Genomic DNA, 25,118 nt, shown 5'->3' on the forward strand with positions numbered 1-25,118 from the left:
GGGTAAACATAAGATCAACACCATGGATTTTTAAATTTTTTAAATTTTTCTTTGAGACAGGGGAGCTCACTGTGTTGCCCAGGCTGGTCTTGAACTCCTGGGCTCAAGCAATCCTCCCACCTATAATGTGCTGGGATTATAGGCACATGCCACCACAGCCAGCCTCGACTTCCACTTTGTATTTATATATTCCACAAGTGAGATTAACCTATAGGTTTATTTTTTGGTGCTGCTTTGTGGCATTGCTGTCAGAGTTCTGCTAGCTTGGCAGCATGAATTGGAAGCTTTCCATCTTTTTATGCTCTGAAACCTAAAATACAAATAAAACAAACCAGATTATTATGATTTTATTTTTTTAGCTAATGCCTTCTTCAGTGAAAACATTATCTGGTCCCTGAAGCTTGATAAAATTCAATCATAAAGAATTTTGTCTGGTTATATTTAAGTGGAGCTATTCAACTGTAAAAAAAAATTGATCTTTTATCTCTTTTTGAGTCTTTTTTGTAACTTATGTTTTCCTAGAAAATAATCCATTTCATCTAAACACTGATTTCAAATTTATTAGCATAAAGCTATGCTCTATAGTTTTTTGTGTTTTTTTTACAATTTTAAAGTCCTTTATTTCTGTAGTAATGAAACCTTTTTCATTAATTTTTTTAAAAAGATGTGTCTTCTTTCCTTTTTTCTTACTGAAATTTGTTAAAGGTTTGACCATTTTATTGATCTTTATTAAAAAACCATCTGATACGGTTTGGTTCTGTGTCCCCACCCAAATCTCACCTTGAATTGTAATAGTCCCCATGTCAGGGGCATGTAGTTCTCTAGGTAGTTCATAGCTGGATTTTTTTTTAAGGGGAAAAATGTTTTTCTTTTCGAGGGTAGTACAATGGGCTCAATTTTTATGTCCCCCAAATCCATATGTTGAAATCCAAATTCCCAAGGTGATACAGGGTGAAACTCTAATGAATAAGATTAGTGCCCTTAGAAAGACACCCCAGAGAAATCCCTTGCCCATTCCGCCAAGTGAAGTCACAGCAAAAAGATGCAGTCTGGGAAGCAGGCACGGGGTTCGCCAGTGCCTTCATTTTGGACTTCCCAGCCTCCAGAACTGTGACGAATCAATTTGTTTATGAGCCGCCCAGGCTCTGGCATTCTGTTACAGCAGCTGGAATGGACTAAGACAAAAGGATTTACCCCAACTTACTTTTATTGTGATTTTTGATTTGTTTGTAATTAATTTTTCTACTTTATTTTGTTTCCTTCTTTTCTTGGATTGACAGAATTTTTCTTGTTCAATTTTTTGCCAAACTCTAGTTATTTGCATGCCATTCTCATAGTTTTGTAATATCTGCATACCACCTGTTACTTATTTTTTTTTTTTTTGAAATGGAGTTTCGCTCTTGTTGCCCAGGCTGAAGTGCCATGGCCTGATCTTGGCTCACTGCAACCTCCGCCTCCCAGGTTCAAGCATTTCTCCTGCCTCAGCCTCCCGAGTAGCTGGGATTACAGGCATGCACCACCACGCCTGGCTAATTTTTTGTATTTTTAGTAGAGACGGGGTTTCTCCATGTTGGTCAGGCTGGGTCAAACTCCCAACCTCAGGTGATCCACCCGCCTCGGCCTCCCAAAGTGCTGGCATTACAGGTTGAGCCACCGTGCCCAGCCATTTTTTTTTACTTTTTCATTTTTTTTTTTTTTCACAATGCATCCCAGTGGCAGTAATTAATATCTTCTCTCTCTCTCTCTTTTTTTTTTGAGACAGGGTCTTGTTCTGTCGCCCAGGCTGGAGTGCAATGGTGTGATCTCGGTTCACTGCAACCTCTGCATCCCGGACTCAAGTGATCCTCTTGCCTCAGCCTCCCAAGTAGCTGGAACTACACGTGCATGCTACTGTGCCAGGCTAATTTTCCTATTTTTTGTAGCGATGGGGTTTTGCCACGTTGCCAAGGCTGATCTCAGATTCCCGGACTCAAGTAATCCATGTGCTTGGCCCCCAAAGTGCTGGCTGGGATTAGAGCGTGAGCCACAGCACCTGGCCAATATTTTCTACCTAATTACTCACTTAAACAGATAAATCAATTCATTTAAAAGTAAGATTTTTATATCATTACTATAAAAGGAAAAACCAGTATCACCTTCCATAAATATAAGTCAGTATAAATAGGCTGGGCATGGTGCCTCACCCCTGTAATCCCTGCAATTTGGGAGGCTGAAGTGGGTTAATCGCTTGGGAGTTTGAGATCAGTCCGGGCAACATAATGAGACCATCACTACCAAAAGATACAAAAAAAAGTAGCCTGACATGGGGTTGCACACCTGTAGTCCCAGCAGCTCTGGAGGCTGTGATGAGAGGATGACTTGAGCCCTGGAGGTGGAGGCTGTAGTGAACTAAGATTGTGCCATCGTACTCCAGCCTGGGTGACAGATCCAGACCTTATCTCAAAGTAAATAAATAAATAAAATAACTTAAATAGAATTACAAAAAATACCAAATGATGTTATTACCTTGTAGCCAGACCTTTTTGCCTGTCTGGAGCCTGTTCCCTCTTTATTTATTTATTTTTTATTTAAGTGTTAACAAGAGTAAGAAAGAGAAGACGTAGAGATGTGATAGTATCAAACTGACATGTTGCTCTAACATAATCAGAATTTTTTTTTAAGAGACTGGGTCTCATTCCATTGCCCAGGCTAGAGTGCAGTGGCGTAATCATACTCACTGCACCCTCAAATCCTGGGCTGAAGTAATCACCCTGCCTCGGCCCTGAGTAGCTGGGACCACAGCAGCCACCACATCTGGCTTTTTAAAAAACATTTTGTAGAGATGGGGTCTCACTATGTTGCTCAGGGGGGCCTCAAACTCCTGGCCTCAAGCAGTCCTCCCACCTCTGCCTTCCAAACCGCTGGGATTATAGGCACAGGCCACCCCACTCAGTGTAATCACAATGATTAACTATAGCCATGTTTTAAAAACATTCTATGCCACGTGCCACCTAAGGAACCTGTCCATGTCTCACTCTTGAGGTGCATCGTCCGGGAGTCTGAAAGTTACACAGTTCTGTTCTTTAGGGGTAACCTTTAAATTTTTTGTTTCTAGCAAGTACACAAATATGGAATGCTTCACGAATTTATGTGTCACTCCTGCGCAGGGGCCATGCTAATCATCTCTGTGTTGTTCCAATTTTGGTATATATGTTACTTAAGTGAGCACAACTCTTAAAATTTTAACATATATTTTTATACTTTTAAAATTTCTCTGTCTAGAGTTATTCTTTTGCCTTTATTAAGGCAAAGACTTCACTAACCTCTTCTCTCCCTCTTCATCCCATGTTGAAATCATTCATTTTATATGTAAATATGTAAAGTGATAATATATATGCAGATATATATATATGTGCATTGTGGGTGTACTTTACAAGGATTATCTTATTTCAGCATCACAACAACCCTCTGAGGTTCGTACCATTACTGTAATACTGTACTATTGGCCAGGTATAGTATTTTATATATGAGGGAACTAGAGGCTCAGAGAATTTAAGTAAACACTCTTTCAGTGCCACAGCTGTGCTCTTTCAACTGTGCTATCCTGCCTACTTTGGGATCTTAATTCTGAATTATGATTTATGATTAAAAAGTATCACATAGCTTAAATACATGTTTTACTGGTTCCCTTCCATTTCTTAATATATCATTTCTTAATATATCTCCTTCATTTTATTTTGCTACAGTAGTACATCCTTGAATAACTCTCTCAGAAAGATTGAGTATAGTCTTTCTTTCCCTTACATTTGAATGCTGGGTTGGCTATGTGTAGAATCTTTGATTCACATTCATTTTCTTTTCTTTCTTTTTTTTTTTTTTTTTTTTTTTTTTTTTTTTTTGATGGAGTCCTGCTCTGTCTCCCAGGCTGGAGTGCTGTGGTGCAATCTCGGCTCACTGCGAGCTCTGCCTCCCGGGTTCAAGCGATTCTCCTGCCTCAGCCTCCCGAGTAGCTGGGACTACAGGCGCACGCCACCATGCCTGGCTTTTTTTTTTTTTCTTGTATTTTTAGTAGAGGCAGGGTTTCACCGTGTTAGCCAGGATGGTCTCGATCTCCTGACCCTGTGATCCGCCCACCTCAGCCTCCCAAAGTGCTGGGATTACAGGCGTGAGGCACCGCGCCAGGCCCTACATTAATTTTCTTTTAGAATTTTTTTTTTTTTTTTTTGTAAGTAGAGATGGGGTTTCACCGTTTTAGCCAGGATGGTCTCGATCTCCTGACCTCGTGATCCACCCGTCTCAGCCTCCCAATCTTTTAGAATTTTGAAGACATTGTATCCCTCCTGACTAGGATTTAGTGCTGTCAATCAAAGAGCTATCTGATGCTATTCCTTATCCTTAAGACTTTTCTACATGCCTTTTCTTTCCTCTTCACTGCAGCTTCCCTTATCCAGACATCTAGATGACCCTCCTCCCCATTTTTTTTTTTTTTTTTTGAGACGGAGTTTCGCTCTCATTGCCCAGGCTGGAGTGCAGTGGCGCAATCTGGGATTACTGCAACCTCCGCCTCCTGGGTTCAAGTGATTCTCCTGCCTCAGCCTCCCACATAGCTGGGATTACAGGCATGCGCCACCACGCCTGGCTAATTTTGTGTTTTTAGTAGAGAGAGGGCTTCTCCATGTTGGTCAGACTGGTCTTGAACTCCCGACCTCAGGTGATCCGCCCACCTCGGCCTCCCAAAGTGATGGGATTACAGGTGTGAGCCACCGCACCTGGCCCTCTATTTTTAAATTGACTTACAAGTAAAATATGTAAGTACTTAGTGTATAGTTTGATGAGCATTTATGTATACACATTCATGTAACCACCACCCGGACAAAGATAGAGAGAACAGTTACAGCATCCCAAAGTCTCCCTCACACCCCATTCCCAATCAGAAATCCAACTCTCCACCCAGATAAGTAACTACTATTCTGACTTCTCTCACTATGGAAAGTTTTGCTTATTCTTGAAACTTATGTAAGTGGAATCATACAGTCTACAGTGTTTTGTGTCTGCTGAATGCCATGTTTTCGTGTTCTTTCCAAATAGAAACTTGAGGAGAGGCTAGAGTTCTGGATGGAGAAATATGATAAGGACACAGAAATGAAACAGAATGAACTAAATGCTCTCAAAGCCACAAAGGCCAGTGACTTAGCACACCTTCAAGACCTGGCAAAGACGGTAAGGAAGGAATTAGGGTGCTCACTGAGGAGGAAGTGGCAACTGAGCTACAGTAGCTGGGTATTGCTATTTTGAGTCAAAAGTAGAGGTGTGCTTATAAACCACGGGGATTCTTTTTAGATGCTGCTGTAACACTCACATAGTGCATACTCTGTCCCAGGTGCTAACCGCACAGCCCCTTGCGACAGATACTGTGATTATTCTTACTTTATGACCTCTGGAGACAGTCAGTGATGATTTCTAACAAGTTTGTGATTATAGTTTCATTATGGAATAAGTGCAGAACTTCCTAAATTTCTTTCAAAAGTCAGCTACTGCTGGGCATGGTGGTTCACACCTGTAATCCCAGCACTTTGGGAGGCCGAGGCAAGCAGATCACTTGAGATCAGGAGTTTGAGACAAGCCTGGGTAACATGGCAAAACCCCACCTCTACTAAAAATACAAAAATTAGCCATGCATGGTGGCACGCGGCTAATTCCAGCTACTCACGAGGCTGAGGCAGGAGAATCACTTGAACCGGGAGGCGGAGGTTGCAGTGAGCCCAGATTGCGTCACTGCGCTCCAGCCTGGGTGACAGAGTGAGACTCTGTCTCAAAACAAAAAAGACAGCTACTGTATATCTACATTCTCCCAAAGTTTTAAAAAAAATCCACATTGAGGTCATTGATCACACATTAATTCGTATTTCATTTTTTATGAAAGACAGAACTTAAATTTGAATTATTAAAACTGAAAAAGTTTTGGGAACAATTATAAAGTTAGTATGTGAGTATTTACAATCTAGGAATCTATTGCTTTTTTTCTTTGGTTTATCTTTAGATGGAGCATGTTTTATTTTGAAATTTTATATGAAAAGTGCAGGGCTGGCTGGGCTACAGCTTAGTCAAGAGAGTACTGTAATAAATGATGAATGTCTATCTTTGCAGATAAGAGAGTGTGAACAGGTCATCATTGAAGATCGTATAGAAAAGGAGAAGAGCAAGAATAAGATAGAACAGGATCTCTTGGAATTAAAGAGCGTCATAAAGGTAAAGAACCATAATCAGTATCTCGCCATAGCTGGCCTAACACTGAGGAACACAAAAGAATTTCTCATTCGTTATCAAACGCATCTCAGTATACCAAGGAACTGCAAATCTGAGAAGCATGGACTTTTGTTATTACTAGAATTTGCTGACACAGTCCATGGTGCAGGGAGACGGTTAACATAGAAAAGGACGTGCCCCCAGCTCTTCATCTGGAGAAAAAGAGGTGGTTAGCGGTGGAAGCAAAACCTAGGCCCAGAGACGAAATATAAGAATACTATGTCTAGGCCGGGCGCGGTGGCTCAAGCCTGTAATCCCAGCACTTTGGGAGGCCGAGACGGGCGGATCACGAGGTCGGGAGATCGAGACCATCCTGGCTAACACGGTGAAACCCCGTCTCTACTAAAAAAATACAAAAAACTAGCCGGGCGCGGTGGCGGGCGCCTGTAGTCCCAGCTACTCGGGAGGCTGAGGCAGGAGAATGGCGTGAACCTGGGAGGCGGAGCTTGCAGTGAGCTGAGATCTGGCCACTGCACTCCAGCGTGGGCGGCAGAGCGAGACTCCGTCTCAAAAAAAAAAAAAAAAAAAAAAAAAAAAAAAGAATACTATGTCTAACCAAAACCAGCTCTTGACAGAATGATTCCTTTTAATATCCTCCTACTTCTTAAAATCCTGCTTATCCATCAGCCCAGACTATCTGCTTAGGTGGGGAGGATAAGCAGCAAGTTAGAAAAAAATAGAGATATTTTAGTTTTATATGAACTTGTGTATATCAGTGATGATGAAACTGGCAGGTCACAGATCACGTGAAATACTTGTAAGCAAAAACTGAAAGCAGCATCAGCTGGATGGAAACTGTCTGGAGGACAGCCCTTCTCTCTGCAGGCTGAGACCCTAGTGGGTAAACCGTAGTTTGGGTTGTATATTAGGGGTGAACTAAAAGTTTTATATTTACATTCTGCACAGGTATCCAAACCCAAAGTTGAGTTTTCCATAAGGAGTCAGATGTGTAAATAGCAAGAATTAATCCAGTTTCAATGGCGTTTCCCCATAAAACTTGTCAGTATTCCTGAATTTACAACAGACATGTTAAGAATGAGCTGAGGAGCATGTTTGCTTTCTTTTCACTAGTGGATTTGCTTCCAGTCTTTAGGGTTTAGTCTGACTTTAAAGCAGTGGAGACTGTATTGAGAACAACTGTTATTTAAAAACTAAGATATTCAAGAAAGCTTATCTGAATCTTTTTAAAAGTGCTAGGACAATTGATCTTTTCAGCAATCACTGAAGATATGAAATGCACAAGCCTATAAGACTCATCTAGACTTATCTGTGCTTTTTTTTTCCTTTTGAGACAGGATCTCACTTTGTCACTCAGGCTGGAGTGCAGTGGTGTAATCTCTGCTCACTACAACCTCTGCTTCCCGGGCTCAAGAGATCCTCCCGCCTCAGCCTCCCAAACAGCTGGGACTATAGGCACAAGCCGCCAGGCCTGGCTAATTTTTTTTTTCTTTTTTGTATTTTTGTAGAGATAGGGGCTTGTCATGTTGCCCAGGCTGGTCTTGAACCCTTGAGCTCAAAGTGATCTGCCCACCTCAGCCTCCTAAAGTGCTGGGATTACAGGCATGAGCCACCGCACCTGGCATTATCTGTGCGTTATTGGCCATTTGCTTTTGCCCTTGGCCCAGGTAACTAACATTCTTTTTGGTTCAAATAGCTGTTAGGTATGGGGAACCTGGACTTTCTTCAAGGAAAGCAGTATAAGGAAGTCAGATTTCTAAGGGTGAAGAAAAAATAGGCCAAATCCGATTCCTTTGATTTTTACTCCTTGAGAACTTCACTCTTGAGTCCATAGCTTAAGTTCCGGGTCCTGCACAACAGGAGAGCATCGCTATAGTGATTACGTCCCTGGCTACTTCCATGTCCTGGAGAGAGACTGTTTGTCAGACAGAAGTTACTTTATTCAACAGTCCCTTTATGTGGAAAGAATGCAGCTTGTCAGGCACACAATACGTTGTACTCACTCCCTTTATCTCTTCCAGCTCCAGGCCTGGTGGCGGGGCACTATGATACGGAGAGAAATTGGTGGTTTCAAGATGCCTAAAGACAAAGTTGATAGCAAGGATTCAAAAGGAAAAGGCAAAGGCAAGGACAAGAGGAGAGGCAAGAAGAAGTGACCAAGTTATCTTCTGTCTTTTCCTCTGGTATTCTGGAGGTGGGAAGGACTTGAGAGAGTTAAGAAACACCTGGTACCATCAAAGATGACTCATCTACAGGTTGTTTCCTATTGAGACTTTCCCAGGGAAGCCTGATTTCACTCTGCCTGTTAATTTCACTCTGCCTGATTTCACTAGGTCTGATAATTTCATTGGGCCTGTTAATTGCTCTTGGCCTGTTAATTTCACTCTGCCTGATTTCACTAGGCCTGATAATTTCATTGGGCCTGTTAATTGCTCTTGGCCTGTTAATTTCACTCTGCCTGTTACCTGGGTTTTCAAACCCTGATTTAGGATTATACCATTGACTTAGGGCTTCCTCATCTTGCTGGGAAGAGTTTCTGGTAGTCCTGTGAAGATTCATTGTTTCTTTTTCTCAGTGAACAAAGCAGTTCATTGGCTTACAGTGATGCATGAAAACTTCAGTAATTCCTGTAATGTCTGATTCTGATTTTACCCAATGTGTAGTGAAAAAAACTCTTATGAGCAAAAGTATTCAGTAGGAATTACAAGATGATGATGTTAGCTGTCCAGCATAATATATACACAGTAAAGTTTTAATAAATGTTGGTTCTGCCTGCCTTTTAGATTTATCGTCACTCTGGTGTTTTTATTGGGGTGAAAATGGCATGGAACACATAACCAGTTATAAGCTGCTTCAGCAACTTTTCTAGGAAACAGGGATACAAATTATAAATACAAGCTAGAAATAGGATGTTAGGATATACAGCTTTACAAACTGTAAAGATGGGACACAGGTTCTCTGGAAGGCTGGTTTGGATATATTTTTGACAAGTGAAACACTAGGGCCAATACCTGCTTTGCTTACTCAACAGTCCCCACTTTATGGAGTGTTAAGATGAAAAGAAATAAGGTGTGTGAAAATACCTAACCTGTGCCTGGCAAATAGGAAAGCTGTCACTCTCCCTCTTCTAGAAAAAAATGAGTCCACCAGATCATGCTTGCCGTGATGAGTCAAAACAATGCCTTGTGATGCTAAAGGTTTCCAAGAGAAAAGTTGTCCTAATGTATCACATACATTTCATGAATTAAGCCTTCTATCTACCTAACTCCAAATAAAGCAGTCTTGATATCTGTACTTCCTTAAGAAAATCAACTTGATCTCAAAAGCCTGTCCTGAAGCCCCGTTTCCACTAACACTCCTTCTGGAAAGGAGATGCCCTTTCCTTAATTCACCTTTGCCAAGGGAATCACACCTCAGGTATGAACACTCTCCAGTCAGCTTTTATTACATGCCACTGAAGTGTTGGCTTTGATTTTAATGTCAACATATAAAGTGGCATACAGGCAATTTAAAATAACATACATGATACTGACATATTTATACTTAGAACTTATGCAATATATTTACAGACATACAAACATAGGACAATGTTTTACAAAATCTTTCACTAATTACATGTTTACAACATTTTCAGAAATAAAACAGAATTTGCTGTAAACCATCTCACTGCACTGTGTATATAGAAAGGCTTCTGAATATCCATGTTTTCATTTCTACAACCATTTAAGTGCTTAGTTTTTACAAATTCATCAAACTTGTCAGCATAGTCACACATCATTAGTCACTGCTGAGCTGTAGAAAGTAAGAAAAATTGCAAACTCCTAGATTAGCTGTATTTTAAAAAGCTCTTCAGGAAAGTGATCTACTACTATGCTCTGTGTTCTAGCAGAATACAAAGGCCCCTCTTCCCATGGGTCGTTTCCAGACCTGGCTATTTTTACAAGAGAACACTGGAGTGCTAAACACAGATTACCAGTCTGAAATTGTGGGAAACTCCTGACAGAAAATCTCTGTAGGTGGCAAGGGCTCTGCTCAGGGGGGCTCTCAGCTGCCGACACTGTCCGTGATGGGAAGGGCTCTGCTGGGGCGGCTCTGAGCTGCCGACACTGTGATGGGAAGGGCTCTGCTGGGGCGGCTCTCAGCCGCTGACACTGTCAGTGATGGGAAGGGCTCTGCTGCGGGGGCTCTCAGCCGCTGACACTGTCAGTGATGGGAAGGGCTCTGCTGTGGGGGCTCTCAGCCGCTGACACTGTCAGTGACGGGAAGGGCTCTGCTGGGGCGGTTCTCAGCCACTGACACCGTCAGTGATGGGAAGGGCTCTGCTGGGGCAGCTCTCAGCCCTCCGACACTGTCAGTGATGGGAAGGGCTCTGCTGGGGGTGCTGTCAGCCACTGACACTGTCAGTGATGGGAAGGGCTCTGCTGGGGCGGCTCTCAGCTGCCGACACTGTCAGTGACGGGAAGGGCTCTGCTGGGGGGCTCTCAGCCTCCAACAGTGTCAGTGATAGGAAGGGCTCTGCTTCAGGTCAGGGGAGCCGTTACAAGGTCATCTTCATCTTACACTGGAGTCAAGCGAAGCTAAATGTTAAACCAAATTGTGCTTTCCAATTTTTTTTAAAAAGGTACATACAAAATACTGAATACAAAATTCTCCCAACAAAAGCACCATGATTTGTTTTTGCATCTTGACACCAAAAAGAAATTCATACCTTCATACCTCTGCAGAGGGTCTGAAAAAATTTGGAAAAAAAAAAAAAAATTCAATGTATTTGATATTTTTCCTTCAATTATCAGCCAAAACTGCACCCAGTTTTTACTAACAATTCAAATACAAATCTCATTTAGTTTGATAAAAATACATTAATAAGGTTTCATAATATGTGCAAAATTTGAAATAAGCTGAAATTTCCATTTATTCCTATGGGAAAATTACTTGCAAACATGGCAAGTATTTCATTATGTAACATCTTCTAGAATTATTTCTTGCATAGTATGTTTTTGATTTTGTGGGTTTTTTTTTTTTTTTTCTGGAGACAGGAGTCTCGCTCTGTCACCCAGGCTGGAGGGCAGTGGTGCGATCTCGGCTCACTGCAACCTTCGCCTTCCAGGTTGAAGCGATTCTCCTGCCTCAGCCTCCTGAGTCACTGGATTACAGGCGTCTGCCACCACGCCCAGCTAATTTTTGGTTTTTTTTGTTTTTTTTTTTTTGAGACGGAGTCTCACGCTGTTGCCCAGGCTGGAGTGCAGTGGCGCGATCTCGGCTCACTGCAAGCTCCGCCTCCTGGGTTCACGCCATTCTCCTGCCTCAGCCTCCTGAGTAGCTGGGACTACAGGCGCCCGCCACCGCGCCCGGCTAATTTTTTGTATTTTTAGTAGAGACGGGGTTTCACTGTGGTCTCGATCTCCTGACCTTGTGATCCGCCTGCCTCGGCCTCCCAAAGTGCTGGGATTACAGGCTTGAGCCACCGCGCCCGGCCAATTTTTGTATTTTTAGTAGAGATGGGGTTTCACCATGTTGGCCAGGCTGGCCTACATATGTTAAAAATAATCCTGTCATTTGCTGAGTGCCATGTCTGGTGGCATATAATTTGGAGACTATACTGAGGCTTAATGCTGACAAATACAGTTTAAAAATACACACAGCTAAATTCTAAAGTTATATAAGGGTCAGTGGGTCTGTCGGGAACTGTAAATATAATGAGGTCTGGCTCTAAGCACTTACATAAAGACATTTTACTTTCATTCTATAAGATTGGGCATTGACTTAGATGTTGTAAGTTATACAATTTATTTTGAGATGGGGTCTCACTCTGTTGCCCAGGCTGGAGTGCAGTGGTGCAGCCATGACTCACTGTAGCTTCGACCTCCCAGGCTCAAGTGATCCTCCCACCTCAGCCTCCTGAGTAGCTGGGAGTACAGGCATGTGTCACCATGCCTGGCTTTCTTTTTTTTTCAATTTTTGGGGGACAGGGTCTTGCTATGTTGCCCAGGCTGCTCTCAAAATCCTGGGCTCAAGTGATCCTCCTGCCTCGGCCTCCCAAAGTGCTGGGATTACAGGCGTGAGCTACCGCGCCCAGGCCGTTACACAATTTTAAACCTGGTCAAGTGGTAATGTTCTGATGAATCTGTTTCTCTGCAAGAACAAGGAAGAAAACATTACTTTGACCAGGTACTCAACATGATTTGATCCAAAGCTACTTTTAGATGCTACATTTACCTGATAAAAAGAGGAATAACATTATGTCCAAATGGATGCATTGGTAAAGAAAATCCAAAACAGTTAACAACTACAGAAACAAAATACATAACTAGTATCTTCCACTTACTTTATTTACTTGTTTTACAAAGGCAGTGAACACCAGAATATATCACCAACAACTAAGAGGGGTTCAAAATGCAGGGGAAGGAAAACCCAACTAGCTGAAACTGGAAGAAAAGCTCCTGTGTGGTGTTGAGAGCCCTTGGGCCCTTTTCCTCCACCCATAATTGAGTATATAAAGGCACTAGTGGTGGAGCCAGATGGGGCGCTTTTTTTTTTTTTTTTTTTTGAGACGGAGTTTTGCTTTTGTTGCCCAGGCTGGGGTGCGATGGCACGATCTCGGCTCACTACAACCTCTGCCTCCTGGGTTCAAGTGATTCTCCTGCCTCAGCCTCCCGAGTAGCTGGGATTACAGGCACGAGCCACCACACCTGGCTAATTTTGTATTTCTAGTAGAGACAAGGTTTCTCCATGTTGGTCAGGCTGTTCTCAAACTCCCAACTTCAGGTGATCTGCCCACTTCAGCCTCCCAAAGTGCTGAGATTACAGGCATGAGCCACCACACACAGCTAGGAAGTTGTTTTTAAGATGCCGTAAGTGCTTTAATTCAGCCACAGAAACTGGCAGTTACCTGAAAGAAATATAAGAAACTAGGCTTTCCCGAGCTCGAAGTGTATGTGCTGTGACTGCAACGTGTCTGCAGGCCCAGGTGTCCGCGGAGCAGCGTGAGGAGGGTGAGGAGGGTGGGGAGGGAGGCTCAGTGAGACCAAAGCAGGCGATGCACAGCAGTGTGCTATCAGCTTAAGGATTTGGAACCTGTGTCTACAGGGCTTGTTTCTAATGTCTAGATAACAGGATGACATAGAACCATCTTCTATGATGGACTGGAGTTGAAGGGAGGCCTAGAAGACTGACCTTAAATACAACTGTATCTGTTTCACTGTTTTACTATGCAAAATTTGGGCCAGGCCCAGTGGCTCACTCCAGTCATCTCAGCACTTTGGAAGGCCGAGGCAGGAGGATCACTTGAGCCCAGGAGTTTCAGACCAGCCTGGGCAACACAGCGAGACCCCAACTCTTAAAAAAAAAGACTATGCAAAATCTAGGCCTTCTATATTATTTTTGTTTTGTCTTTGACAGAATAGTCCAGCTCCTCATAATACAGCTTTTCATTTTAAATGTGGGTGAAAAAATGCAGTGGGGCCATTACCCTCCCCCACCAAACATACAAATATCTAGCTTTGAACAGTGGTTTCGGGCAGGCGCAGTGGCCACGCCTGTAATCCCAGCACTTTGGGAGGCCGAGGCGGGTGGATCACTTGCAGTCAGGAGTTTGAGACCAGTCTGGCCAGCATGGCAAAACCCCATCTCTACTAAAAATACAAAAAAAGTAGCTGGGCGTGGTGGTGGGCACCTGTTGTCCCAGCTACTCGGGAGGCTGAGGCAAGAGAATCGCTTGAGCCCGGGAGGCGGAGGTTGCAGTGAGCCGAGATCGCGCCACTGCACTCCAGCCTGGTGACCGAACGGAACTCCTTCTCAAACAAAAACATGTGCAATGGTTGTTGAAAATGCAGATTCCTAGGCCTTACCCCAGACCTCCTGAATGTGAATCTGTATTTTAACAAACACTCCAGGAGATTCTAACGAACAACCAAGTTTAGAAACCAGCAGACCAGCTGTCTTGAGAGCAGGTAAAAACAACGGCACAGCATGCTTGTGCCTAACGCAGAAGATGTGCTTTCTGGTGTGTGAAATGAGCCTGCTCTCCAGGAAAACACAGCCAGGTCAGGTGTCGGGTTTTCAGTAACGAAAGAAGTTTCATCTGGGAAAACCAATGGTGTCTTTGTAAAAAAATTCAATGGAAATGGATATAACCTCCCCTAAAATGGAGAAATGATGCAAAATATTCCTGTTAGGAATCATGGAAACAGTCCCTTCTGAGAACACATAAGAGCTTTGTTTAAGCAGACAGCTGGCAGCAGCAATCACGTTGTCCTGTTCCTTGTTTTGGCCAGGCCAATGGCCCAAGGTCTTGGGAATCCTTAAACAGCAGATAACTGGTGCTGCTGTTGCTTGGGTGGGGCAAGTTCCAGGAGAGCCTGGACCGTCACTGCAACCTGGCTCAAACCTTTCTCTTCTAAAATGTGGAGAGGCAAACATAATTGCTCCTGAAATGGGACAACGCAACACACAAACAAAAAGAAAATCAATGAGTTTCACAGAACTGAAAGGAAAAAGCAAGCACTTCTCCCCTTCATAATAATCAATGAAGATAGGAAAATGTAGTACCTGGGACACCGACCTCAGTGGAAATCTGAGTGAGATACAGATGGTGACTGACGCTCACTGTCACTTTATTTATACAACTAAAAGTACATACAGATCATTTTCAAAATTGGGAAATTGACAAGTAGCGTATATTTATACATACAGCAGAGGAAAAACAGTACTGCAGTGTGAAAGCAACATCCTTTATTCTCTGATGAATAAAAGGCCAGTGCAGATCTATAAAATAGGAAATGTGAAAAATAGAAAAACAATTCCACGCTACCAGATGGCTCAAGACTGAAAGATTTACACTTTAGCAGAAAGCACTTTGTAAGTTCCCTACCACAGGAATGCAAGATAGTTTGAAAACATAACTCAGCCTGCATGAGTTCTACACTGTCTGCATGATAATCCTGACTATGAAAACCAGGGTTCCCAGGCCAGGCAGGGCAAGAAACTCAGTGTATCCTGAGCTCTTGAGATTTAGATGTGTTTGAGAAACTTCCCCCTAATTTGAATAATTCATGGAAGGGCCTGTCTGAATTAAAAATCTGAATTACAGAATTAAAAAGAAATAGTATTTGAAAATGTAAAGTATTTAATATCCTGGTATTTAACAGCCTGAATTATTCCAGGGAACTACTACCTAAGCTTAGGCAGGAATATGTTGATTACCAACATCTATAAAGTGTTTACAATGTTTGCTTAAGGAAGTTAAGTAATACATCGAGTGTGTGCGCATCATTAATTTGTTAGGTTAATCCTTTCTTGTGAGAGAAAAAGGCAAATCTTAAGAACAGCACTTATCACTGGCTTTCTGTTAAGAGTAAATATTCAGAAAGAAAAGAGATTGCTCTTACAAAGAACAGAATATAGAATTCTGGTTCCACTAAAAAAAGATTACACATGTTTGTTAAAGAAGACTAGTTTTTTTTTTTTTTTTTTTGCTTTTCATTGAGACGACATTACTACGAAATTTTATAAAACCAGTTACAATAAAATATATAACAAGTATTTATTTTTGAGGCAGTTACTGGTACTTGTGCTTACTTTTTATTTAATACTTATCTTGATAAAATGAGGTAACTGTAATCTTTTGATCTAATAAAACTAGCAACTTTGTAGAAATACTGAGTGCAACTGCACGTCTAGATAAATTATTTTTAAAATGAACCTGCCGAGTGTTTTGTTTTGCTGTTGGAAGAGACATGCTTTCTCCAAGGCTGATTCCCTGATCTCTTCCGCTCAGTGGCGCCCTAGGACCTGTGCGGCCTGGTGTTTACACTCGGAAGCCTATGCTTTCTAGAGCACACTTACCTTCCAGCTGGGCTAGAGGGAGTGCTGTGTGTTCTCAAGAGAATGTACAATTACAGCCCCTAAACCATGAGAGCCTGTGTGTGTTTTTTAACAGGTGTTCCAACTCTGAGACATCTTAAAAATAAAACCAACCCAGCTCCCCAAAGTCTGAAAGGCACCTACTAACACAGAAAACTGAAGTTTTCATCATCACAGTGTTTAGTGTTTGAGCATTAACAGTGAACAGTCTTTTCACCTGTGAAAATAGCTGTCCCATTCCATATGGAAGAAAACCAAAGCAATGAGCCTCTCAGGCTGAATTCTACAACTGCATGTCGTGCTCCTCACAATCTCTCCTCCTACTTGAGTTCATTCTTTATCCCAATTTTGTTAACACAGTTCAGAAGTTTCCTGAATATTCAGAAACACAACTTATGAAATTAGAATCTAACCACAATTATAAAGTAGTTTCCAGCATTAATGTCTAGCAGCTAAACGCTAAGCATTCAGAAAGAACCAGACAGTATTCACTGCCTTGAGTACAGAACAGGGACTGCTGCCCTACTACTTCTCCTGCTACAGTTTCACTATTAAGAAGGTTAGAAATCACATAAATTCCAATTTTAAACAGAATGCTGGGAGTGAGTCTCAGTTACACATAACAAACACAGTCAATCTGGCCAGGTGCCCACCCTGAGAGGCCAGCTCCAGCCCATCTGCTCGTGTGCACCACGTGCAACGTATGGATTGGGCTCAGAATAGCAGTCTAGGAAATCCACGTGATCTTTAAACTGAACATTCTGACCAAACTAAAATTATTAAAACGACGGCCAATACCTTCCAAACGTCCAGACCGCAAATGCTTAGACGGACCTGTGCCTACCCACCAAGGGGGGATTCAGGGTTTCCGGACACAGTTCAAAGCAGAAATCTAAGTGACCGGGTCCTGCCAGAACCAGAAAAGGCACGATGATCTTCCTCATGAGCAGCTGCTGAAAAGGCTCAGTCACTCCACAATGTCAACACTTGTGCTGAGACATGGAAAAATGGCCAGATGGGGGTTGTACTGTGTGACTTGGAAATAAAGCTCTACCTGTCATATTCGTTTATGGGAAGAGAAACAAGGCCACAGGCCAGGAGAATATTCGTTTATGGGAAGAGAAACAAGGCCACAGGCCAGGAGAATATTCGTTTATGGGAAGAGAAACAAGGCCACAGGCCAGGAGAACGGGCGGATGGCCAGGAGAAAAAGATGCTGGTCTTTTACTCTTTGTCAGCAAAATGTCTGCTAATGCGACAAGTTCACGCCAGAGAACTTCATGCTAAGTTTTGTCTATAAAAGAAATTAATATTTTGTACTAAGTGATGTCTATATAAGAAATCAATATTTTCTGTTTGGTATTGTGAAGGTGTGTGGTTTGTGGCTTATGTATAAAGAACTTTTCGTGTAGGAGTGACGGGCTGCACATCTGCAAATGTAAGGAAAGGATTTGTCTCCTTTACCGGTGAGCTCTTTGAGGGCCAGCAGGGAGAAAAAGCACTTATATAAATAATTCTGAATGACAAACAAACCTCCTTTACCCAGCACAGGAATGAGGTGGAAAGTCACCGGAGTGCAATCTTTCAGCTAGAGGGGAAGAGCCAGTAATAAAGCATACAGAGAGTTAACATGACAGTACAGTAAAATGCCACAAAACCCAGAAGCTGGATAGAGAGACAGACAAAACTGGATTCTTCTGAGTGTGCCCCAAGAGAAAGTAGTGTTTCAACAGTTCTTTTAACGCTGAGGTTTAGCTGAAGGATGTCGGAAGGGGAACAAAGATTGTCCTGTCCAAAGTGTAAGCAGGAAAGGAAAACAGAAAAACAAAGTCAGTGGATCAGAAATGCAGATCTGAGTATAGAATTCAATATGATCATCTCAGTCATATTCACATATACACATCCTGTAACATTTTTACCTTGAGGAACAAAAATAAAACGCTGAAAACCCAAACTACAAAGAATCTTCTATATGCTGAGCTTGATCTTACTACTAAATAGCAGAATAAAATTTGCGTGTTGGTGACTAGTCTGAACATTACGAATACAATACACAGGCTGGGCGCGGTGACTCACGCCTATAATCCCAGCACTTTGGGAGGCTGAGGTGGGCGGATTACGAAGTCAAGAGATCGAGACCATCCTGGCTAACACGGTGAAACCTCGTCTCTACTAAAAATACAGAAAGTGAGCTGGGCGTGGTAGCGGCGCCTGTAGTCCCAGCTACTCGGGAGGCTGAGGCAGGAGAATGGCGTGAACCCGGGAGGCGGAGCTTGCCGTGAGCTGAGATCGCACCACTGCACTCCAGCCTGGGTGACAGAGCGAGACTCCATCAAAAAAAAAAAAAAAAACACCAATACAATACACAGAAGTGGATGTTGGTTTAGGGTCGTGTGAGGCCTGAGAGTAGTGAGGTGTGTGGGAAGCAACGTCTCTCCTGACTCATTCTCCTCTATTAAAACAAAGGAGGTCAGAAAGCAAGGACAAAAACTGCAGGGGCTGAGGTGAGGGGCGCTTTCGGAGAAAGCCAGGTACATCAAAAAGGTTCAAAGACTGAGGAAAGCCTCATGATCTGGGTGCAGTTTACTGCCTAGAAGCCAAACGCATTCAATGACTTGGCATTCCTCTAAAAATCAGGGGGTGTCTATTGTAACCAAGTCCAGCTCAAGAATGTGTTCGAAATGAACATAGAGCTGGTAAGGGCCTCAGAGATCATCCAAACCCTCCATTTTACAGATTGCAAAATTCACTAAATAAATACAAACATCAGTGGACTTGACAACAGGGAGACATCCTTTAACACATAACATAACAACTCTGGGACAACAGATACTGGACTCAGATATAAGTTTTTAATCACCCATTATGGTTTTTTTGAATGTAGCATATTTAATAAAAGCATAAAAATAAAGCAAATACCCATATGCCCAATGTCATCAGAGGTTTTTAATAATTGCCTTGTCCTTTATACTTTAACTTGTATAACACTTTAAAAGTTATACAGAGAAAGGAAATTATTTGTCTTTATATATCTCATCTGGGTATAGAATCTGACAAAATACTTATAATACTGTTTTCTGTTTTACATTTTCAAAAGTGATCATTATTACCTTCCCAATTTTCAAGTCACACAGAGCAAAATGGGGATGTTTAAGTAAAGGCCAGAATGACCAGAAGCACAGGAGGAAAAGGAAGAAGGGAAGGTAGAAGTTTCTTCTCTTCCTTTGGCAGTGGGACCTGAGAAGGCGAGCTTGAACCTATGAGTTTGTGCGTTTATTCATTTTCTTTCGCTTTGTTCTAGACAAATGATTAATTTTTCAGCAGCAGTAGCAGCATAGTAGGAACCCATCTAAAACTGGCAGTGGTTGTGGTGGGGACCTGGGTGGAGGGCGGAAGGCGGAAGGGGAGAAGGAAGGGGCAGCCTATGAGGAATGTCCACTTCCTCTTTGTGGAGGGAGAGGGAGGGAGGATGCCTCAAAACCTCAGTCTAACCACTCTGGAAAAAGACTCAGTCTTTTAAAACTGTATTTTTTTTTCTCTGTACTTGCCTTCCAACAGCACAGCTCTGGTAGGAACAGGGGCAAGCTGGCCCATAATAAACATGGTCACCCACGGCATACCAGTGGACAGGTACAATGACTGTAATCGCTGGTAAACAGTACTTTTAACAGGTTTTGACATTGGTTGGGTCAACATGACTTGTCTGAGCGGGGCCATATTCAGCACTCTCCTATCAATTTCGCAGTTCCCATTCTGCACCAACCCATGCCATACTCTCTTTGTTTAAAGACTCTGGCAGGGAACTAGAGCAGACACTAGATGTTTGTGTAGCAGGAACCTCTTCAGGAAGCAGAAGGGAAGAACTGGAGGCTAATGTGCACTATTAGAACAAACTTGTTTAAAAGAACGTATGTTGTTTCTTCAGAAGCCGTATTCAGTGCTCTCAAAATATTTAAAAAGGTCTGTTCTAAAAGAGGAGCCTTTATCAAACAACATAACATAAACATGAAAATTTTGCTTTGAATTTGTCCATAGGAATCAAAAAGGTCTTTGCTAACTACCACTTTATGTAAATTTCCATTCTATTACAATTCAGTTTTTAAAAAGAAAAAACAGCAAAAGAAAAAAGTAAAAAATAAATAGTAGAATGATGATCTACCTTCATAAGAGAAAAACCACCCTGGGAATCCTGCTGGCTGATGCAGATGCTCTGTGGAGCTGGGCGCTCGCTCTTTCACTTTGTAACACGTGAAAGAGCTGAAAGAGAAGGTCACTCTTTGGACAAGTGACGCTGAGGCCTTTCTAACTCCTGGTTAGTTAGAAAGAGGTGTGGTGAAATGCGTAAAGAGAATCACTGTCATGAAAGCGACAGGAACAGGATCTAAACTCTGAGAGAAATGGTGGAGCTGCTGCTGAGCCCCGGGGCCACCCCTGAGTTACTGAGACCTAATTAGAAGGTGATAGAAAAGAGTCATGTTTTCCTCCTTCATGCTATAGACAAAATGTTAACAAGACTTGTAATGGTCGTGGTTAATGAAAAAGTATCGCACGGCACCAAGTTGTTTATTTCTTTAAATTTGTCTTTATACCATGTAATATTCCTTAGTAGTATAATGCTTCGTTGGTTTACTATAATTGCTTTTTAAAGGGGTTATTGATTAAGAGTATATCAAGTTTACTTCCCTTAATCACATCTATAAATAAATTTAACTATCGGTAATATTAAAGGGCAATAAAGTTATAACTGAGCTGGAGGCAACTAATCCTCACAGCAGGACAACAGCTCAGAGACAGCCTGTTTGTTGCAAGCCAGGCTCCAAAGAATGAGCTTCATGGAAGAGCCGATGGATCCGAGTGAAGCCCGTCATTCAGTTAGTTGTGCTCCCGTCATTCAGTTAGTCGTGCTCCCGTCATTCAGTTAGTCATGCTCCCGTCATTCAGTTAGTCGTGCTCCTACTGTGCTCCCGTCATTCAGTTAGTCGTGCTCCCGTCATTCAGTTAGTCGTGCTCCTACTGTGCTCCCGTCATTCAGTTAGTCGTGCTCCCGTCATTCAGTTAGTCATGCTCCTACTGTGCTCCCGTCATTCAGTTAGTCGTGCTCCCGTCATTCAGTTAGTCGTGCTCCTGTCATTCAGTTAGTCGTGCTGTTCTCGCGTTACTTAATCTGAACCACTGTCCTAAGGTTGTATATCAGGTGTTAGTTAACATTAGAAGAAATAAGTGAAGTATACAAAGGAACGCTAGGCTGTCTTTTCAACATTTCTGGAGTCTAAAACATTTTAAAAAGTATCAAAGCAAAGGTCAGAACACCGAGGCCGGCTGCAGCACTCTCCATCTGGGATAGACTGAGTTTTTGAAGGATGTATTTAGTTGTCAAATAGCAAGTGGGAAAGTTTAGGAAAATAGAATAATTACTCTAAATTACTTATAATTATTTCAATTTATACATTTATAATTTCTTTGTGTGGTCCTTGGAAATAATTAAGGAAAACTGTTCAAAAGTATACTGACTCTTGTAACCCAAAGTCATGTTAATTAGGATCGACTTAGCTCAGAGCTAGTCCTGTAAGATTTTAGAGATTTGCATTTCTAAAATTTTAGCACAACCAAGTCTATTTAGGCAACATAAAAAATGATAAATTTATTACCTGAGGTACACCAATTTTTCTGCAAGCTTCTAGGAAATTCTCCACATTTCGCCTGCATTTCGCCATTGTTAATTTAGGCTGAAATGAGGAAAAGAAAATGTGTTACTAGAGAAGTTTTGTTTTTGGGACAGGGTCTCGCTCTGTCACCCAGTCTGGAGTGCAGTGGCGCAAGCTTGGCTCACTGTGTCCTTGACCTCTCGGGCTCAGGTGATCCTCCCACCTTAGCCTCCCAAGTAGCTGGCTGTAGCTGCAAGCCGTCATACCTGGGTAATTTCTGTACAGACAGGGTTTCACCACATTGCCCAGGCTGGTCTTGAATTTCTGAGTTCAAGCAATCTGCCTGCCTCAGCCTCCCAAAGTGCTAGGATCAGAGGCATGAGCTACAGGCCCAGCCTGCTAGCAACATAAAAAATATTTGCTAACTTTAAAAATACCCTTGGCAATCGCTTCGTAACTCTCAGTGCTGTAGACTAGGGGGTCGGCACACTTTTCTTTAAAGGATCAGATAATAAACGTTAGTTTTGAAGGCCACAAGAACTGTTGCAACGCCGGATGCAGTGGCTCAGGCCTGTAATCCCAGTACTTTGGGAGGCCAAGGCGGGCGGATCACCTGAGGTTGGGAGTTTGAGACTAGTCTGACGATCAAGGAGAGACCCCGTCTCTACCAATAATACAAAAATTAGCTGGGTGTGGAGGTGGGCACGTGTAATCCCAGCTACTCGGGAGGCTGAGGCACAAGAATTGCTTGAACCCGGGAACCCGGGAGGCAGAGGTTGTGGTGAGCCGAGATCGTGCCACTGCACTCCAGCCTGGGCAACAAGAGGGAAACTCCGTCTCAAAAAAAAAAAAAAAAAAAAAAAGAGAGAACTGTTGCAACCACTCAATTCTGCTAGGAGCTTGAAAGCAACTATAGACAATATGCAAACAAGAAAGTGTGGCTGGGTTCCAATGAAACTTTATTTACAACAATAAGTGCTGGCTTGTGGGCAGTAGCTTGTCACCTCACACTTTAGAAATTGGCTTTGATTTTGTAAGGCAAGTACTAAATAGAAAAACTTCGAAAGAATAAAAAAAATTTTTTTTCCATTTTAAAACAATGTAACACTAAAGCAGCAGTCCTCAACCTTTTTGGCACCAGGGACTGGTTTCATGGAAGATGATTTTTCCATGGACAGGGATGGAGTTGGGGGATGGTTTCAGGATGATTCAAGCACATTACATTCGTTGTGTATTTTATGTCTATTGTTACATTACAATATATAATGAAATAATCATACATAATGAAATCTACCATAATGTAGTCAGTGGGAGCCCTGGGTTGTTCACCTGTAACTACATAGTCCCATCTGGGGGTGACAGGAGACAGTGATAGATCATCGGGGATTAGATTCTCATAAGGGGCACGTGACCTAGATCCCTTCCTCGCATGCACAGTTCACACCAGCCTTCATGCTCCAAGAATCTAACACTGCTGCTGATCTGACGGGAGGCAGAGCCCAGGCGGTGATGTGAGTAATGGGGAGAGGCTGTAAATACAGATGAAGCTTTGCTCACTGGCCCACTGCTCACCTCCTGCTGTGCGGCCCAGTTCCTAACAGGCCACAGACTGGTACCCATTTGTGGCCCAGGGGTTGGGGACCCCTGCACTAAAGAAAACTTGGAGGAACAGCCAAAAAAATTAATTACCCATAGTTCATCATGTAAATATAACTACAACACTTGATTCATTTCCTTTCAGTCTTTTTCTTTCTTTTTTTTTTTTTTTTTTTGAGACAGAGTCTTGCTCTGTCACCCAGGCTAGAGTGCAGTGGCGCGATCTTGGCTCACTGGAAGCTCCACCTCTTGGACTCAAGTGATTCTCCTGCTTCAGCCTCCCAAGTAGCTGGGACTACAGGTGTGTGTGCACCACCACACACAGCTAATTTTTGTATTTTTAGTAGAGATGCAGTTTCACTATGTTGGCCAGGATGGTCTCAATCTCTTGACCTTGTGATCCGCCCACCTCGGCCTCCCAAAGTGCTGGGATTACAAGTGTGAGCCACTGCACCCGGCCCTTTCTTTCTTTTTTAGGGTCAGGGTCTCGCTCTGTTGCCCAGGTTGTTCTGCAGTGGCATGATCGTGGCTCACTGCAGCCTCAAACTCCTGGGCCCAAGGGATCCTCCTGCCACAGCCTCCTGAGTAGTAGGTGCACACCTAATTTTTTTAAGTTTTTTTGTAGAGACAGGGTCACTGTATTGCCCAGGCTGGTCTTAAACTCCTGGCCACAGGTAATCCTCCTGCCTGTCTCCTTCTCAGCTTCAGCTTGATCCCACAGGGAGCTCACAAGTGTGAACCACATGACACGCCCTCCTTGAGGTAGGAGGGCTCAGCCCCATGCTTGTCAGTCATTGGCTATAGGCTAGGGTAAAAGCAAGGGGGCCTAGGACAGGTCCCTAAAATACATTGGGGGAAGAGTATATGACATCTGTAAGTTTTGGATGGTGTAGTTAAAATACACATACAAATACAGATACATAAAGCAAGTATGGCAAAATGCAAGCAATGTCAGAGCTAGGTGTAGACTTTAACAGTGTTCGTTGTATGATTCCTTCCACTTTTCTGAAGGTTGAAACTTTCTCATGATAAAAACGTGAGGAAAACAGAGGAGAGGTGTGTCAACCCAAAGCCTGTTCTTTTGTGGACTGCCATCTGATACTGATGTCCAGACCTGACCAGCAGTGCAGAGAACCTGCCAGTTATCTCGAATACGTTTCCTCCCTCACCTTCCACCTGAGGTTGGTCACAGATCATGGCAATTTTACCTCTGAACCATCTTCCCTTTCACTGCCCTATTAATCCAGGCTTGTTATCCTCCTGGCCTGGACTAATACAACAGCCTTTTAATTGGGCATCTTTCTTTTCTTTTTTCTTGAGACGGAGTCTCGCTCTGTCTTGCCCAGGCTGGAGTATAGTGCAGTGGCGTGCTAGCTCACTGCAGCCTCCGCCTCCCGGGTTCAAGTGATTCTCCTGCCTCAGCCTCCCGAGTAGCTGCGATTACAGATGTGTGAACCACTCCTGGCTAATTTTGTATTTTTAGTAGAGATAGGGTTTCACCATGTTGGCCAGGCTGGTCTCGAACCCCTAACCTCAGGTGATCCACCAGCCTCGGGCTCCCAAAATGCTGGGATTACAGGCGTGAGCCACTGCACCCAGCCTCTTTTCCTTTTTCTTTTAAGAAACAAGATCTTGCTATAGCACCCAAGCTAGTCTCAAACTCCTGGGCTCATAGGATCCTCAGGCCTCAGACTCCCAAGTAGCTGGGACTACAGGCACGAGCCACTGAGCCTGGCTTGGGCATCTTTCTAGTGTACCACCTTTAATTTATCC

The 25,118-nt window shown here is 42.9% G+C and overlaps 2 protein-coding genes and 1 non-coding gene across 51 annotated transcripts in view; 1 reads left to right on the top strand and 2 right to left on the bottom strand.

The window, feature by feature from the left end:
* DRC9 (dynein regulatory complex subunit 9) overlaps positions 1–9,537 on the top strand; it is a 69,817-nt gene extending 60,280 nt beyond the window's left edge. For 11 of the 17 annotated variants that reach the window (XM_065539338.1, XM_015444569.3, XM_045387332.2 and 8 more), the window contains 3 exons: positions 5,068–5,199; positions 6,127–6,228; positions 8,265–9,537. In XM_065539338.1, the coding sequence (XP_065395410.1) occupies positions 5,068–5,199; positions 6,127–6,228; positions 8,265–8,399 (369 nt within the window). In that variant the 3' untranslated portion in view covers positions 8,400–9,537. The remainder of the gene's footprint in view (positions 1–5,067; positions 5,200–6,126; positions 6,229–8,264) is intronic. The other 6 variants (XM_074030612.1, XM_074030603.1, XM_074030615.1 and 3 more) reach the window with 1 other exon arrangement.
* Positions 3,102–3,208, bottom strand: LOC123571977 (U6 spliceosomal RNA). The gene has a single exon (XR_006696335.2). It is a non-coding gene; the product is annotated as a U6 spliceosomal RNA (small nuclear RNA).
* A 145-nt stretch (positions 9,538–9,682) lies between the features above and the next one.
* Positions 9,683–25,118, bottom strand: part of LRCH3 (leucine rich repeats and calponin homology domain containing 3) — a 101,606-nt gene continuing 86,170 nt past the window's right edge. For 9 of the 33 annotated variants that reach the window (XM_074030454.1, XM_074030432.1, XM_074030443.1 and 6 more), the window contains 2 exons: positions 21,753–21,830; positions 14,839–17,892 (listed from right to left, as the gene is read on the bottom strand). In XM_074030454.1, coding sequence (XP_073886555.1) covers positions 17,689–17,892; positions 21,753–21,830 — 282 coding nt within the window. In that variant the 3' untranslated portion in view covers positions 14,839–17,688. Of the gene's footprint in view, positions 10,973–12,182; positions 12,376–12,553; positions 14,670–14,838; positions 17,893–20,653; positions 21,282–21,752; positions 21,831–25,118 lie in introns of those variants that run through there. The other 24 variants (XR_012430448.1, XM_074030392.1, XM_074030384.1 and 21 more) reach the window with 8 other exon arrangements.

This window comes from Macaca fascicularis, chromosome 2, assembly GCF_037993035.2.
Source record: "Macaca fascicularis isolate 582-1 chromosome 2, T2T-MFA8v1.1".
Classification (NCBI taxonomy): domain Eukaryota; kingdom Metazoa; phylum Chordata; class Mammalia; order Primates; family Cercopithecidae; genus Macaca; species Macaca fascicularis.